Consider the following 18,389-nt stretch of genomic DNA (forward strand, 5'->3'; position numbering starts at 1 on the left):
GAAGTAAGACTCTAATATGTGCTGAATATACTGTACACTACAATGATAGTGCCTAGTCATATACTGTACATTAGCAGAGCAAGTCAATGGTTAATGCAGTATATGCAGTACAGTGCATATATTAAACTCGTATGACCTATACATATTTATACATACATAGGCTACAGGAACAGATGTGTGTGGTCATTTAGAATAGGCTATAGACCTACTTATAATGTTTGTCATGGATTTATGACAGGACTCTGAGTGGAATTTGAGAATATTAATTCAACAATGCAAAGTTGAAGGCATTTTTTAAATGTGTATATATATATATATATATATATATATATATATATATATATATATATATATATATATATATATTTATCTCTTATTGGTACACATTTACGTATAACAAAGGTGGTTTCTGTCGTGTCGTTTCACCACATACAGAAAAATTTCAAGTCTTGGACGAACCGATCATAGACACGTCAACCTTAAGGTCCGCCTTAAAGTAATGAAAATATAGACAGATGAAGTTTATGTTAACTGTACCGGATATTAAAGACGTCAGTGATACTGTTTACACTGTTAAACTTGCCTGACAACATCATAAATGTTTAACTTATCTATCTATAAATTTGGGATTCGTCATGATTTGCTGTAATACGCATGCGCAGAGAGCCTTTAAGCGATGGCTAAATTCCTGCCTTTTATGCAAGGAGCAGGGTTGGATGGAAAGTTATCTCGATAAAATTGGCAATTAGGCTAACGTTATCGATACTTAGCAGCGTCACTGTCGCTCACCAGTCACTTCGACCTATTTGAGATCTAGTAATTGCGAACGGTTGCCGTTCGTATTACGAGAAAAGCACATCTTCATCTTGCTAACTATTAGCTAGGTAGCATTAGGAAGCTAGCGTTAGCATGTCACATTTTGCCTTGTCTTGTGTTCATCAAGGTAGCTAGCAGCAAGTCATCATTCTCAGGTGGTGCAGAAAGTAGCTGGTCATCGGAGCTTCGCTGACGTTATCGCTAAACATTTCGGGAAGAGCTGCAGAGGAATCATCACTGTGCATCGGCGTGTCAGCCAACACTGCTGCTGCTGCTGCCGACTGACTGAGTGAGTAACATTAGCTGGTCATAACTCACTGGTGTTGCTGACATTTTTAGGTGTATTAATTTACGCTGCTAACCTTGTGTTTTAATAAGGGAACTCAAAATAAATTCTAATAAGATGGTCGTTTGTTAACTCGCTGCTACAATGTTATGCTACAGTTAGATAACGAAATGCTAACATTATGACATAACGCCAAGCACACACACCTGTAGCTAGAGTAAACAATTGTCTTGGCTGTAAGGTAGCAAACTAAAACTAGCTAGTTACTCAGCTATGGCAAATGATTTAGGGACATTACCCCTGAACATTGCATATTAATTCACAATGAATATTGTGACACGTTAAATGTAACTGATTTCATGTCTGTAGTTGATAAGACCTGATTACAATAAGGTAAGGAATGAAGAAATAGGATTTCCAGTTAGCTAAGTGGGCAACGTTAAGGTTAAGTCAGATAAATGCACTGAATGGATAGCCAGCTGTTACACCGTGTAGGGCAGGCTGGCACAGGAAAAACATTTCTCCAGGTGTCATAGCGAAACTGCCACGTTAAAGTGTTGGAGCTTATGCTAAGTTAAATCCAGGATATTTATCATTAGAAACCAAACATTTAAAAACGTTATACATTTGAAGGCTTCATCCCTATCATGGTTTTGTCTATGCCTGTGTCTAATACTTAACAATTAGGAATAAATTACAGTAATGTAGTCTGATAGAATAGACTCTTTTTCTGTCCAACGGTGGTGTTTTCCATATTGCACCAAAACTGTAACTGAAAAACAGCTGCTGTGTCCTTAACTACTGCTCTCACAGCTACAGTCAAATGTGATGTACAATAAGGGCAACAACAGATGTTACCACAATTTCGGTATAGAGGTTATGTTTCTCATGTTTCAACAGAAAATAGGCTGTACTCAGGTTTTAGTGTAATGTAACCAAAACAGGTGTTTAAGCCCAGACTTGTTTTTTTCAGAGTCAGCTCCAGTTCTTCAGAAATATTTAATAAGATGAATATTTATCAGCAACTTCTTTTTTGCTACATCCTATAGGGAAAAGTACCACTACAGATAACTCCAAGTACTCAATAGCTGTAATATTATAATCTCAAAGTCACTCTAATGAAATGATGCCGTATTTGGATATGAATAACGACCACTCAAATCTCCATTTCCTGTGTGAGAACATACACTGCCACTTGGGGCTTCATCAAGTGTGTGAAAATGTGGGGAGATGGGTGGTCAGGTGTGTTCTTGGCAAGTAATTGTAAATTGATATTGTGTAATGTTGTAAGAGTAAAATGCCAAGTGCTCGCAGGCCTAGTGACCACAGAAGGAGCCTGCCATCAAGTAACACGAGTAGCAGTAGGCTAATCTAATGTGGGTCCTCCAATGTAGCAATAATTCCCGCAAATCCAGTTCATTGACCATCACACTGTAAACTGACTTTGTTGTTTAAGCTTAAGGAGGGGAGGGGCTAGAGCAAACAGATAAGCCAGATCACTGTGAGGTTTAGGGGCGCATGCGCTAGATTGTAATTAGGTTCAAGGACACATGTTACATTTCTCTCATGGTTTTCTGTTGTTTTGTTGCAGAATTTGTGTTAGTTGTGTAACCTCTGTAGTCACAAGTGGTCAGTCTTGCTCAGCGTGGCCCCGTTGACCTTTTTTGTCTTATTTTATAGCAGTGTTTTGAAAGGAACTGTATCTTCCCTGGATACACTCCTTTACTTTACATGAGCTTGTGTATAATCTCTCTTGGTTGATGTACGTTTATTGATTGCTTGAACTTATAAACCCCTTCATGGTTAACTTTCGGATATCAGTGTGTGTTTTTTCTGTGAAGAACACATTGGAAAGTACTTGCTTGAGTCTGTTCTTCAGAGTAGTAGTTATGTGGCAGGCTCTGTTTCAGCTGAAGGGGTTAACATTTTCTCTTACACAGCAATTCATGTTTTCTTTCTTCTCAATAGAAGGTGTACTTTGTGTATTAAGACGTCCAGAGTATCGGGGCAGATCTGTTCATACTTTATGTATTGGTTTTGACTACAATAAAGCCGAACAAATGCAGATCCTTTTCTGTATTCTTCTATACTGTGTCCACCTCTGCCTGTCAGTGTTGCAAAGCTGCTCTCGGACAGGCTCTCCAGTGTCAGCATTTTGCTGCATGTGAAAACTAGAGTATTGAAAAATTGTTTTGTCACACTGGTATGGGTGTCTAACACCCTGATTGGGGAAAATACAACAGATCTGCTAAATTCGAAGCTTTCTTATTAGCGAAAAGAGCAGTGTACAAAACATTCAGGTACAAACTTCCCATTTTCAGCCAGCACTTACCGTCACTTTTGCAGGTTAAAATTACGAACGTCTGCAGTCAGCAGGTCATATTAGAACGAAATAACGATAATCATTCCGTGAGTAACTTGATGACGGGCCAAAATTAAACTTGGCTGTTGTCGTGTTTGTGTGCTCTGGAGGTGTTGTCTGTACTCGGCCAAAGATCATTTGTCAGTGAAAAGACTCTATAACACCACCGCGAGCAGACTGAGTGTTGCTGCACTTCCAACAAAGTGATACGTCCTCTCTAGTAAAATTATCTACCCGATCATGTCACATCAATTCCAGGAATCATATTCCTCCCAGTTAAACTTTGATTCATATCATATACATAATTTGAGCTTATCGACTTAATAGTTTTAAACCTCCAGTATTTGGATCACGTTGCTCATGAAAACCAAACTAAATTTAGTATGCTACTCTTGTTATATAGCCTTTTTGAATCCTTGTTTTTGGAGTCATGCCTAGAGTAACCTGCATCACAGAAAATCCACATGCTGTCCCTAAATATAGTCTGCTACTTTTATATTGAAATGTGGAATTTTGAATGCATGACTGGCAACGGAAAAAAAAAAAAAAAAATCGACGTGTTTGGAAATTAATTAGTAAAACGCATCATATTTGGAAATGTATAATGATCACTCAAATCTTTATTTCCTGTGTGAGAACACACCCAGACACTTGGGGCTTCCAGTGCATGAAAAGGCGTGGAGGTGTGTGGTCAGGTGCAAATTTTTAAAGTAGAGAAGTGCCTGTGTGATGTGAGCTCATGACCCGGCAGTGGAAAACAATCATTGTGTTTGGAAATGAAATATGATGTACGTCAAATTCCAATTATTTGCATTTAGCTTTTCACTTGTGTCCTTACTGGAAACAGTTGTTCATTTAGACAAATACAGACCATGATGTCATCATAAAATAGAAAAAAAATACATTGATGAATAACAGATGGTCCTTTTATAATGGTTGTAACCTCCTTTTGAAGTCAGTATTTTAAATGATGCTTGTCTTATTGTTTTTGATATACACAAATAAATGCTTGTAACATCTGATATAAATTATAGAGATATTGTTTTGGAATCAATTCATAATGATCAATACAAATATCCACATCCATCCCTTCATCTAGCCATCCTTTGACCTGTCCCGTGTACATATTCATAACTCGCTGAGTTCTTATAGCCAGAAACAATGAGAATTCCCAGATTTTTATTTTGCTGTGATACAAGATAATGAGAAGAATAAAATCATTTTGAAATACTGTCATTTGGTTACAGTTGAACAGCCTGACACAGTTTACAGCAGTCGCAGCTTAACTGACATCGTTACATCCACTTTTTGTCGGATCTGTGTCCGACCAAATATTGACAGACATCTTTTTACCTACTCCACAAATTCAATTATTAAAGCATTATCTGTACTGTACATACTCTGTCGTTACAGCTGTTTTGTGATTGTTGATTTGTTAATTTGTAGACTTTTTAGTTTTTCTCTGTTCAGCTTGTGGCTAATCAAGCCAGCCACTTTACTAGCTATCTTGAGTCAATGCTTTGCTAATGCAAATTCAAAGTAACTGTTAACTGGCTCGCTGTTAAGTATTTTATCCTTTTTGTGTATGTTTACTAAAGTAATTATAGTGCTGTTCTTCCTGTGAGGTGATCTGTTACAGATGATGTTTCTTACTGGCATTAACAATGTAATTAATTTGACAGCTAGCATATAGGGTAACTTTTGTGAATGCAATGTCCATACTGTACCTTTTTTTTAATTTTTTACAATAACTTTAGTCCAGCTCAAAGGCAACCTGCTGTCTTCAGCCTGTATTGGAAGTGTGTTCAGCTCACTGCAGAAGGCATAAACAGCCATTCAGTTTTTTTTTTTTGTCTAGTTCATATTGAAAGCAGTCACATCCCGGCATTTTACAAATACAGCGTTAGGTGATAATACGCTTATAATGAACACTAGAGCGGAAAGAGAAAACCGGATGCTTTCTGGGTAAATGTAGTTCTTAGCACATGTCTAATGAAAGGCTGGAAGACTAAAGACAATGAGCCCACAGACCTTTTGTGGTATACTTTTGCATTGATTACTGTGTTTGTTGCAGGAGTACCTCTTCAGTGGTGTGAATGAGGGAGACATGGCAGACCACACCCCACCTCTGGAGTCCGGCCAGCTTCTCAGCCCTGAACTCCCAATCCTGGCCTCGCCGCCACCCCCAGCCATGGTCAACGGGGAGGGCCCCCAGCAGGTACCGCTCACATCCCTCTGCCCTCCTGGCTCTCTGCTATTAGTCACATTCGCTGCATCGAGTCTGTTGTGTCAGAATTCTCCTTCAGCAACGTGCCTTGTAATTACAGTTGCGGGGAGTTGTTAGAAACGGTGCCTCTGGCTTATTTCGTCTGTTTTTAGCTGTGACTGCTCAGTCGTTGAACTATTGACTGTTAGACTGTAGCTAAATTTGCAATGTAAAAAAAACAAAGGCGTAATACCACATGTTGTCTGTTTGTCTGCAATTTTGCTGAAATATCAGGTTTTCTTCTGGCCTGAGAAAAGTCAGGAATATCTGTTCATTATATGCACAACAGTAGACTGTACTGCAGAGCCTGGGATATCGGCGCCTTAAAATTGTACATTCAGGGACGTAACGAGTGAAAATGAGACATTTTTAGCGGGCACATTTCTAGCACTTACTGAAGAAGTAATAACTAAAGGCAATGACATAGTGTACGGTTTGACCAGCATAGCAGGGAAACATTAATGTGCTATTAGACCTGATAAGTAGTCAAGAACAGCTCGAGCCAGGATTGATTTTACCAATCATTAATAAATCCAAAATGTGTCCGAAGCCTCGGCTTGTAGAATTGTGTAGTGAATTGAGACATGACTGTATGAATGGGTTTCATTTTACATTGATTATTTTATATTTATCTCTTTCCTTAACTTGCCGCAGTAGTGGAATAATCAAGATTATGATATCTGAAACCCAAATATACTTTCAAGGATTCTTTCACCCTATTGTGTCGCTATAAAAACAGCTGATACAGTGTCATAATTGCAGTATTGAAGTATCTACTTCTTGTGAAACCTCACGCGTTTGGTGACAAAACGCAGATATAGCTCTTACTCAGAAAAGTATTGAAACAACCCAAACGGGTCAGCTCTCCTCACCTCAGCAGTTCATGATTACATTTCATAGGCAACAGCTGTGTGCTACTTATGAACCACATCTCTCTCGGTCTTGATAGCGGCCTTTATGGGTACAGGATATGGGGCGATATCCCCCATCATCTCTTGTCAATTACAGAGTGAGATTGAGTGGCCATGACAAGCCTGGGTGATTTCCCTGTCATTTTGATGGTCATCAGTTCGATTTGCTTAGTTTCCGTGACTTCCTGGGGGACGGCATGGAACCCACAGTGATATCTTTTCCGTCATTTCCTCAGTCTTATGCAGTTTGTCCAGATAAGACTTGCTAATATTAGCACTGCCCTATAAACATGCCTTTCCCCAGCCATCTTGTCATTTTCCACAGTGGAAAAACCCTCTCCTGAATAAGGCTTTGTTCACATAGGGATCAAATTTTGCTGGTTGTTTTGGGCTGCGCGAGTGTTGTTCTCATGGAATTCAGTCGCCTTACCGACTCCCACAAAGGTTACCTGATTACCTGTACACATCCCATGTCAGTGTTTACAGTGGTTTATGTGAGCCAGCGGAATAAAATGCAGCTGTTCCTTCCTGGCTTACGGCATTACCGCCCTCCTGTTCAGACCAATTTTAGTCACTGCATGTTCATTATCACTGAAATGTACTGAAATGTGTTCTCATGAGGTGGAATAACAAGTATCTGATAACACAGAGCAGTTATTGTGCTTTTCCAACACAGACTTTGGTTGTTTTTTTTTGCATTACGCTTTGTGTATCCCCCATGTCAATACCTAGATACCTGCTTTACAATTACAATCTGATTGATTTAAATGAGATTAAATGTTCTATTTAGCTGAGATTTTAAATGATTTGATATTTTTTAATTGTACATTAAATTAATTCTTTGATGGTAGCTAAAAAAAACAACAAAACATCAAGTATTAAGAACCTTGTGTGCCAAAAGGAAATACGTCTGTTGTCACACCAACAATAGTAAACAATGGGCAGAGACACACAGGGCAACCTTTTGGGCTGCTCCTATGGATGTATTTGTCACCGAAACGCTGCCAGAACTTGATATTGTGTACTGTGGTTTCAGGGTCAGTATCATCCATCTGCATCCATCATTTTCAACAATGCTGTACGGTTGCATGTCCTTGCAAATAAAACGGCTTATTACTTCAGTTATTACCTTTTGTCCTCGAGGAGTTGTGTGTGTGTGTGTGTGTGTGTGTGTGTGTGTGTGTGTGTGTGTGTGTGTGTGTGTGTGTGTGCTGTGCAAATGTGGTTTCTAATGCTAGTTTGTGATATATTTTAGTATTTTATGATTGTTTCATGTTTTGCATGTTATTGTTTTGTCTAGATTTGCGTCATAGTTTTTTTTTTTTTTTTTGCAGAATCTGAATTACACTTCCGAGCTTCCTGCTGGCTGCCGTGTTGTTTATTGTGCAGCCTGTCATTTTCATCTGCAAAAAAAAAAGGATTTATTTTTTTTAGGAAGTGAATGACTTTGAAAAGGCGTGTGACTGAAGGACTGAACAGAAGAGTCATGGGTCACACACACAAGCAAAACATTACTAGAGGCTCAGACTAGTTAGTTGTAAATTTGTCCTAACTGGGTTTTTGACATCTCTTATCAATTTTGATGACTTTCTCCCAGGATACAGATCAGGTCTTTGAATTGATGTAGCTAAATCTTAGACTTTAAAATCAATCTGGCTCCTCTTTGCACCCCTCTCTCTCTCACAGCGTCTGTGATTTTTGATTGTACCAACCTTTTCATTGCAGTAACCTTTCAGCTGAGTTAGTTTTCTCATTGGAAACCGGCACTCAACACAGTGCTTTCTCCCATCGAGGGAGTTTTTTAGTACCTTATGAAAAGCACATATTCCAAAAGGAGATTTTGTGTGATTTTTATTTTGCGGCATCGGTGTCTCTCCATCACCTGGGTTGACTTCAGTTTTGCATTATTCGACGCAGAGCTTTTCAGGGATTGTTTCTAGGACGTTACCGCGAATAAAGATGCAGCTCATGTGTTTGTGCCGTCCGAGGAGGTGTGTAAATATCATGACAGCTGCAGAGTGAGGAGCACGAACCACTGGAGGGGTCTGGCCCTGACAGAGCGAGGCAGGACCGTGGTGACGGTGAAGAGGATTCACGGCGATGGCTGACCCCTCCGTTTCTGACCTTTTACTCGGGAGAAGCAGCAAGGACACCTCATTCTTTGTTCTTGGTTTCTTTTATCCCAGCCTCGGCTTGGTATTAACGCTCTGTTGGACCAATTATTCTGAGTCAGAGAGGAAGCTGTTGTCTTGGGGTCATTACCTGAGATGATTCCTTTTTAGAGATGACTTTGGCTCCAGCATGATTCACTGCTTCCATCCATTTAGGGCCCCCCCCTCCTCCTCCTCCCCCTCCCTGCAAGTTTTTCCTGCTCTTGTTGTTTGGTTGGTAGCTAAATTGGTAACAGATGATTGTGTCTGTTTCTGTCAATGTTTAAGCCTTGCTAATGGCTTAGGTACTTAGCTGTTTTCTGTCCTGATGGATATATATATATATATATATCTTATACCATTTTGTGCATTGCTTTTTTCATTAGATCTGCCATTTAATGTTTTCATGTTCTTTGTGCTTGTTTCCATGTTCCTCTTTTTTTGATGGGTTTTAGGTCTGTTATTGTAACCTGACAAGAGAAGTGATGAAAACACCTTTGAGAAAAAAATGATAAGTCATCAGTAGAAATGGTTCATTTGCAATTATTTTCCAAAATATTCTCGGATTATTACTCTCTGTGTACAGACTTCTTGCCGTGCAGTTTCTGGTAATCTGCTATGACATGAGCTGAGATTGGGGGAAAAAAAAAAAATCAAGAACCCACCGTTTCCACCGGTTGTGTGTGAGGGGAACACACGGCATTAAGTAGTAACTAAACACATTAAACAGGGAGCACACAGCCGTGAGTGTGTGCCCTGTTCGTGGCTACGTGCCATGCGTGGGCTAATGTTACTGCGGGATAGTGAGACCTCATTCCTGACTCAGCCATCTTTTAGTGTTATAGCCTTGTATGCTATAGCCGGACACAAGAGACCACGGCCTTGGACATGTGACCCTCGAAAGCTTGCCAGAGGGACTCGAGATGTTGTTGTGACAAAAACGCAACCCACTCTACTTGTCTCCTGGTCATTCACTGCATCATATGTAGAGATGCACCGAGCCCACTGTTAGTCAACTATTGTGAGGAGGTGGGCAGTGCGTGACTCAGCAGTGTTAAGGACACTTTCTTCTAAGCCAGTGAGACAAACCATGCCATTTTACTGAACCGTTTTTTAGAACAAACACAATTACGGCATTAGGGCTGAGAATCTCTAGGCACCTCACGATTCGATTAGATTCTGATTCAGAGGGCTACGATGTGATGATGAAATGATGATCTGTGCGTCTTGATGCGTCAAAAATGTTGATTTCTATACGTGATTTGTTTTTTTTGCTCCCTGTGTGACTACTTGCTACTTTTAAAACACAGTGTGTTTGTAATGATCCGTAAAGAAAATAAACAGGTGAATTTACCTCCATTATCTTTTATTAATACAAGAAGTGGAAGAGATGTGCCAACTGGAAGGTTACATTTGCCGACATGTTTCCCAGCATTGCAAAGAACTAACAAGAAAAGAAACAAAAAGTGTTTACACGTGTGTTAACACGGACTGCAGCATATTCTGAGTCACTTGATAACATAAAAAGCTGCCCTTATTCACAAATAAATAATAAAGACTTCTCTTTAACTAAAATCATCCTGTTATGGGCGATGAGCATAGAACCCCTCAGACGAAAAAACAAAACATTTTGCTGTATACCAAAATCAAAAAAAGCTTTCATACTAAAAACGATATAGAATTCTGTATCAGCAGCTCTCGCACAAAACTAAAGCTTGAGGAACATGTGGTAAAACGATAAATAATGAGAATAATATAAATAATAGGTCACAATGAAATCATGACAATGCATGGAAGTGTGCTCAGCTAGCAAACGCTGGAATGTGCAAGTTCTTGTGTAAGAACAGGAGCCGGTCTACATACTGCTCCGCTGCGCAGTAACCACATCCCCTGCAGTAGAGAAGACTCTCTGCAGAGACGTCGGTGCCTGGAATACACAAGTAGCCTATCTCTTGGCCAACTCGGAAATCAGAGGAAACATCACCTCATTATTACTCCACCAGCTGAGAGGGTCCTCCAGAAAGAGAGTGAGTGATGGAGCCCTACAGTACTCGTTCACTTCCTCCTCAGCCCCGGCATAGGCTGACACGGGCCGCTGAACTCTAGCATCAGTGAAGATCCGCCCCAGGAGATTGACTAACAGATGATGAAGCCCTTCTTTTGGGAGCAGAAGGGCTTCGGCGTTGCTCCTCCTCAGTGATCTCGGGATGACGGGTGTCCTCTTCCCTTCACTGTGTTGTGCTCTCTGGGTTTTCCCCCTCTTGTACTTTCACCACCTGCTGTAGGTAAACACAACAAGAATAGGTAAACACAAAAGCCGTACATTTTTAAATCACAATCTCAATATCTGAAATCCAAACCACATTTGAACTATTCAGTATCAAAATCCTTGTATTTTTTTATGGAATATTTGCTATTGTGTAAATTGGATAAGTTAAATAAATGTCTTAAGCCCGGAGTGACATGTTACATGTTTTAAATGGCAGAATTAACTCTAGTGATGCAGCCTCAGCAATCACTCTTCCATATGTCTCCACTCACTCCTCCTCTGAAAGGAAAGGCAGTCCCTTGAAACGCGGGTCAAGAGGAAAGGCTATACGAGGAATGTTTCTCTCCCGCTCACTGGTGTACCTCTTGCTGAGGTGTCCGTCGATGGCCTGCTTTATCTCCCAGACCACTGATGACTCTCCAATACCTTCCTATGTGCCTGTCCTCGCTGAGAGGCCAGATTTAGTATGTTGGCATAGCATCTCACACGTAGGAATTCACCCAGTTGAGCAGCAACGACCATGTTGAGTCGTCATCAGTCACTAAAACTAAATCTTTGGTAGTGAACTGTTGTTCTTCTGCTATGTTCTGTAACAGCTCAGCCACATTTACACCCGTGTGGATCTCGTACATTTACTCTTGTTTGGATCACATGAGACACTAGCCACCAGTCATCGGTAAATAAAGCGTGCAGTAACGGTGACATAAGATTCTGTGACAATGGATGTCCACACATCACATGTTAACCGCTATCCTACCCGCTTTCCTCAATGATTCCTTGACTTCAGTTTCGGTGTCGTTGTAGAGTGTGGGTATCGCTGGGTCAGCGACTACAACCTGCTGTTTTACTTCCAACTCCGAGTGGAAACACGAAATATGGTTTCTCATGTTTGTTGTGTTCCTAAAATGGGTTAGTTTACCATGTCTTACGTCCATTATGTTTCACTGTCCAATTGATTCAGCCGTAAGGAACATAAACATGAGCCACAATGCACGAAAGAGACATAATCTTTCAAGAGAGAATCGCGATGCATCTAAGAATCGATTTTCTCCCCCACCCTTATAATAATACATATATTGATCTGAGCACCACTCGATCACCATTAATTTCAAACATCTAGAATTGGTCCATTGACATAGAAGTAAGCGCTACAGTTGATCAAGATTGTCGTGACAGCTTCCTGTCACACCTTAATCAACCAGTTCAAACATTAATAAAACAGAAAATTAGCAGATTTTTTTTTTTTAACTTAAAATGGCATTTTGTGTGATAGTAATAATTTATTTGTTTTGAAATCACAATTACATCTTGGGCTGGCTAGAGAAGATGTAATCTACCTTCAGTAGAGAAGGTTGACTGACCAAACAGACTGGTCAGACTAGAAGGACCTTGGCCAGGGGGGGGCTGACCTAGAACTCAAGGACTGACAAAAGTACAAAGTGCCCTAGCTATGAGAGATTGCTCTGGGAAGACTACACTCAGTACAACACTTCACATATCTGCTCTATGTGAAAGATAAGCCACATGGAATGTACTCGTGAGGAGAAAAAAAACACATGACGGCATACCTGGAGTTTACAGAAAATTATGTGAACCTTCTAGAGGACATGAGCCAAAAAATAATGTGGTCTGATTTAACAAAAAAAAAAAAGAACACTTCAGCTTAGAGTGGAGATCTCTGTATCAGGACTACCACAACCTATCGCCTATCTAACACCAGCTCTATTGTGAAGCATGGTGGTGGCAGTGTCACACTAAGGGGTTTTTTTTAGTAGGTTAGAAGGAACAAAGACCTGAACCAAATGCAGACAAAGTCATGAGTAAAATCATTCTCACTGTGCCATTATTTATTTAGATGATGATTTGACTCTTAGCAGGACAGTGATCCTAACCACACACCCAGATCAATACTGGAACAGCAACAGAGCAAGACCAGATGAATCCTTAATTGACTCTATATTAAATCTCTTTTTAAAAGTAGGCAAATGAAGACTGATCAGAAAGTCTTCTTTAGAAAGAAATGGAAACAACAGGGAAAGTCCAGCGTGCCAAACAGATGCCTCTTATGTCATAAATTTGAGTTTTTATTGTCCTTATTCATTGTTCATTCATGTATGTAACTGAAATGTATAGATGTCATGATATAACATCATTTTATCATAATATGGCCCCTCTTTTAAACATAATATACCATAAATGAGTTTTTATTTAATACAAAGCCTGAAGTCACCTCAGGTCAATATTGGTTGGTGACTGTTCATGAGTTCATAGACATATTCTCAGTTGAATGGAAGCTAATTAACATGGTACACAGAAAGCTAGTGGAAAATGCAGCTCAAGTTTCAGACTATACTTTGATGTATATTCTTGACTACGTGCTTTGATAATGTCGGCAGTTCCTCTGACAAATGCAGTTTATTTCCTCTGTGACTTTAGATGAGCATAACTGATTTTTACAAGAACCCGCTACAGCACGAGCACCTCTTGGAAAGATTTTTCTTTCTCCTCTCTTGTTTTTATCCTACTATTCTGTCATGCGACATTTCCAGGGGATCCTGGAGGGTGGATCAAATTGCCTCGAATTATCTTTGCACACATAAGCATATGCCATCAGATGCTTAGGAGATTGTCAGTTCCTGGCTAGTTCCGACACTGGCAGGATTTTCCCTGTGTCATTTGGCTCCTGTTTCCTGTCCACCCAGCTGCTATGTCACATAAACGCACAGTAAACAATTAAGAGGAACAAATAGTGAGAAACCTGAACTCTGAGTCACCAACGGCAGAGAAACGTCAGAGCTAACAGCCATGAACGCACAGAGCAGGCCCATTCTCCTGGGTAATAAAACACAGCGGTTGGCCACCTGTGCGACAGTGTGTGCTAATTGATCTACACTCTATTTGCATAGGGCTCATGCATGGACGCAAAATTTTTCCAATGGTGGGAACAAGATATATTGTTTAACTTTCAGACATACTGTCCTATGAATCCGTGGCAGTCACTGTGATTTTCTATTGTTCCCATTCTCTTAATGCATGGTCTCTTCCATCCAGTGCTGTTAAAATGATTTTCCCTTCTTTGAATGTGACCAGGAAACCAGTGCACACTATAATGTTTAGTCATCTGTGTGAAAATTAACCTTTGCAGTGTCATAGCACTATTTCAGAGGCCAATTAAATCAATTTTTATTTTTTAATTCAGAAATTGTGTGCTTTTTGCCTTTTGTAAGCAAATGTTGCCTTTTATGTCTTTTTTTTTTATGATAGAGGTCTACCAGCATACACACTTTAGATGTATGCTATTACATCAGTATTGCATTTGCATTGGTTGGGGTGAGGCATGAAATACAACGTGTTTCCAATGCAGTTATTATACTAACACGTACTGAAATGCAAGTCACGGATATATTTACCATTTCAGCCATCAGGCAGAATAAATATAACACTATATGTTACCACTTCTTAACTATCTTTTCTCTACTGCCATGACATTAGCTAGCTTTGTGGCTAACTAGAGAACTGATTTAGCAGCAGATAAACTGCAAGTATGAGTTTTTATAGCATTTGTGAGCATTATATTGATGAGAGAAAATGTCAGGAATGCCGTTCATTTACTCGCTAGAACTGTCTTACTAACTGCTTAAGAAATAAACATAAAACCAAGTTTGTCAACAGCTTTTACACCACTCAACAATTATGATTCAAGTCGTATGTTTGACTCGTAAATGAGCACCTTACCATGAGGACATGTACCAGATGCACGAATGCCGACGGCGTTACGCTCTGCAGTGATCAGCGAGCTGTGATGTGTTTGGTGAACTCACAGGGATTAGTGTGTTACAAACACAGTGGCTCTCTGGTGGACAAACTACGCAATAGCAACACAATTACTGTAATTTCTTGTAAGTTATCAGTCATTATGAATATCAATACTAGATTAATCAACAATAAGCTTAAATCGGCTCATAAAATCAGTCAGGCTCTATTACTTAAAGTTTTTCCCTGCCAAAAAGACAAAAGACTGTGCATGCTTGGTTTATTGTAACACATATTTTAGATGCATAGAAAAAAACCCTATCCTGATCCACTTTGTGCTTTGCTCCGTAACTCCTAGGCTGTAGCTGTAGAAAGAAAATTTCTTTAACAGATTCTAAGCATGGTGCCCATAACATATTTCTTATTTGATCAATGCTAAATTGGATCCCTTTATTAATGAGTGTGCTGTGTAATGTGTTTTCGTTTTCTTATCATTCTTCTTCTTCCTCTTATAGAATTAATTTTACTTCATAATTCCCTGAAGTCATCTTACTTCATAAGCCTATTGTACTTGGACCCTGCAAGCAGCTCTATTTATCTAACTCCTTAAATCCATCTTTTTTTTTTTCATTTTACACAGAATAAAATGAACAGTAGGATTTAATTTTGTGGATGGTTTTTATTGTACTGCTTACCGAGCAGTATCAGTGACGCAGAGTATCTGTTAACTTGGCACATGCTGATCAAGTGATCAGCGCTGTCGCTTTAAGAAATGATCCGTTTAGAATGAATAAGGACAGATGTTACAGAAGCAATGAATACTTGCAAGCTCTGTTTATTGTGTTGCCGTACGAATGCCGTCTCTGTTTTGACTGTCAGTGGGATGCTTTGTGTGTCTTTGAAGACTGTAGAGAACTCAAGGCTGCAATTGTCGCCAGAGCTCGAGCTCCGCAATTGAACTCCCACCACCTCATCTCTTCTCACATTGATCGGAGTATTAAGAGAGAGTGTATGGCATGTCGCTCTGTGAATGGGAGAGAGAGCCAGAGAGAGTATGAGGGGGAGGGAGAGAAGGGAAGGAGGGAAGGGAGGGGAGGGAGGGAGGGAGGGAGGAAGAGGGACTGTAGCGTAGTCGTATATGTCAGCCTCAGAGGCTGCGTGGGTCGTTCAGCTCTCTCACGCCATTGTTGTTGTTGTGAAAAAAGGCAGAACAAAGGACTCCCCACGCTATGGAACCCTTATACCTTTGCCGGCTCAGCTGTGCTATGATCACACCCTGATGGAATGCTGTTGAAATTAACCATATTAAGGAGCACAGCAGGCGTTAACTGAGCTGGCACACAGTCAGTGACAGAGACAAGAAGGAAACTGAATAGAAAACTGAGGCATCATCATCACAAGTCCTCCTCATTTTTTGGTCCTGTTGTCTTGGGTTCATCCGCCTCCTTTTTCCGGAAAGTGGCCACTGCTGATAAGGTTTCAATCCTTTCTCTGAAGGTTTGGCGCGGACATCGCCGTGGCTTATTTGTTGAAGGGGTTGCTGTGGATACTGACGGTAGGGAGGCTGCACTGGAGCCAGAGGCAAGAGTGAACAAGCCGCCCGCTGCAGAGACTGCCGCTATGGAGCAGATGAGGCTCAACCAGGCTAAGCAAACATGAGATTCACGGCACACTTTCTGTGAAGGCTACATCCAGCGCAAGAGACTAAGCCCCACACGCCTACATAGCTTCTGCTGCACTCCTTGTGTCTCGCCAGCTTCTTCCTGGATTTTGTGCAGGAGTTGGTGGAAGTGGAGGCTTGTAAAGACTCCAGCCTAGCCAGATGTGTTAGCATCGCAGGTCATGTGATCTCTCAGGAGGGTTGGGTGAAGTGGTGGAGGGTCTGGTAGACCCTGGAGCATCTTTTCCTTTTCTCTGTGACTGCGTGAATAGCAACGCCTGAATGAGAAAAAGCAATGCGGGCAACAGTAAGTAGCAGTCAGAGCTTTTGCAAGCAAGATTTCCTTCCTTTCAATGTTATCAACATGCAGTATTGATTTCAATTGTAAACTTCCACGGTTAAAATTTTTAATTTGAAACAAGAAAAATCATCCAATGTTTGCTTCACACAGAAGGGAGTGGACAACAAATGTACACATGCACCCGACTGTGAAGTGCCTAGGCTTTGATTCAATTAGACCTCCCTTGCCCCAGAATCCCCCCCCCCCCTCTCCCTCCCTCCCCCTCCCCACTATTTACACTAGGTGCTGACGCTGCTTGTGTGGGTGTCTATGAACATATGACATTCAGTGTGTGGCAGTCAAAGGACTCGTCCGTCTCCCCGCTGAGCACATGAATGGGAGCAGTGTCAGAGATGGAGGTGCTGATGATTTCTGTGCTCAAAGAGAACCATAGCCAAAGCCCTTTGCCAGGGGAGTGTAGATTCTATGACAGCGACTTCCGCAAGAGTGAGGTAACAAGCGCCCACACACTGTGCCGGGCAACAAAAACCTAGTTAGTAAGGCTGTAAGATTAAGTTAAGAAAATGATGAAATGAAGATGATTTTGATGGTATTTTAATGGTATTTTGAGTTAATTAAATTCCGAAATTGTTTTGTCATAATTGTTTTGTTCTCTTAATAATTTTCGATTCTGATGCTCCAGTCTTTTTTGTAACGACAGAAGTAGCATGCAACAGTGTAGGGTAGCAGTGTGCATGTGATATTTCCAATCAATAGTTTAGAATACTTGGATCTATGGTTAAAACTAAAAAAAAAACACATGTAAAGCTGATAATGCCAATAGATTGTAGTATATTTATATACCAATTAGGTATGTGAGGAAAAATGGTTAAAAATCATGATTTCTTTGATAATTTATAATATTGACACAATCAATATTTTTTGACATAGAAGCTAATTGTTATTTTTTACTATGTTAAAAGTAGATTGAAGTAACAATCACATCCTGTGTTTTCTGTTTTTTTTTTGTTTTTGTTTTTTTGATCTGTAGACAACACATGGAGTGAAATGTACAGGTTGTTATAGTTCTTATGTCATATGTACAGTAGGGAAAATCACACACTTTTGTAAAGGATTAAAACAATTACATCGTGGTAACACATACTTGAGGTTATCAAGTTAAAAAAAAAGAACATTTCATTAGATAACTCACACATAGTGCAGCTTCAGATATGTATAAATGTATTGTGATGTGGAAGGCATTGTGCATTTGCTATTGCTAGCAGTTATGTTTGTAAGCATCTTTGCAAAAGCAAAGGTTTGCACACCAAATTTATGTTTTTCTATTTGTCTTCTTGTAACAGTTATTGGTTCATTAAAGGCTTCCAGAAAGTCTCATGAAGATTATTATATGGGTTGTAAGGCCAAAATCTGTTTTATGTCAAATCAAAGCTGCGTTTATCATACCATACTGCTTCAAACAATTCTGGATTATCTGGATGATATAAAATTAAACTGACTATAAAAGTTAATGTAGAATGAGCTTGTGAAGTCACAGTTATTGATGTTTCGAATTATTGAGATATGGCACTTAAATCACACTTAAATCTCCCATATGGAAGGAGAATTTTATCTT

At 40.0% G+C, this 18,389-nt stretch overlaps 1 protein-coding gene across 3 annotated transcripts in view; it reads left to right on the plus strand.

Annotated features, from left to right (window-relative positions):
- Nucleotides 1–655: 655 nt before the first annotated feature.
- The window catches only part of fndc3a (fibronectin type III domain containing 3A), a 52,183-nt gene continuing 34,449 nt past the window's right edge, over nucleotides 656–18,389 (plus strand). For 2 of the 3 annotated variants that reach the window (XM_067595253.1, XM_067595256.1), the window contains exons 1-2: nucleotides 656–1,105; nucleotides 5,539–5,682. In XM_067595253.1, coding sequence (XP_067451354.1) covers nucleotides 5,572–5,682 — 111 coding nt within the window. In that variant the 5' untranslated portion in view covers nucleotides 656–1,105; nucleotides 5,539–5,571. Of the gene's footprint in view, nucleotides 1,106–5,538; nucleotides 5,683–15,975; nucleotides 16,781–18,389 lie in introns of those variants that run through there. The other variant, XM_067595254.1, reaches the window with a different exon arrangement.

Source organism: Thunnus thynnus, chromosome 7, assembly GCF_963924715.1.
Source record: "Thunnus thynnus chromosome 7, fThuThy2.1, whole genome shotgun sequence".
Taxonomy (NCBI): Eukaryota; Metazoa; Chordata; class Actinopteri; order Scombriformes; family Scombridae; genus Thunnus; species Thunnus thynnus.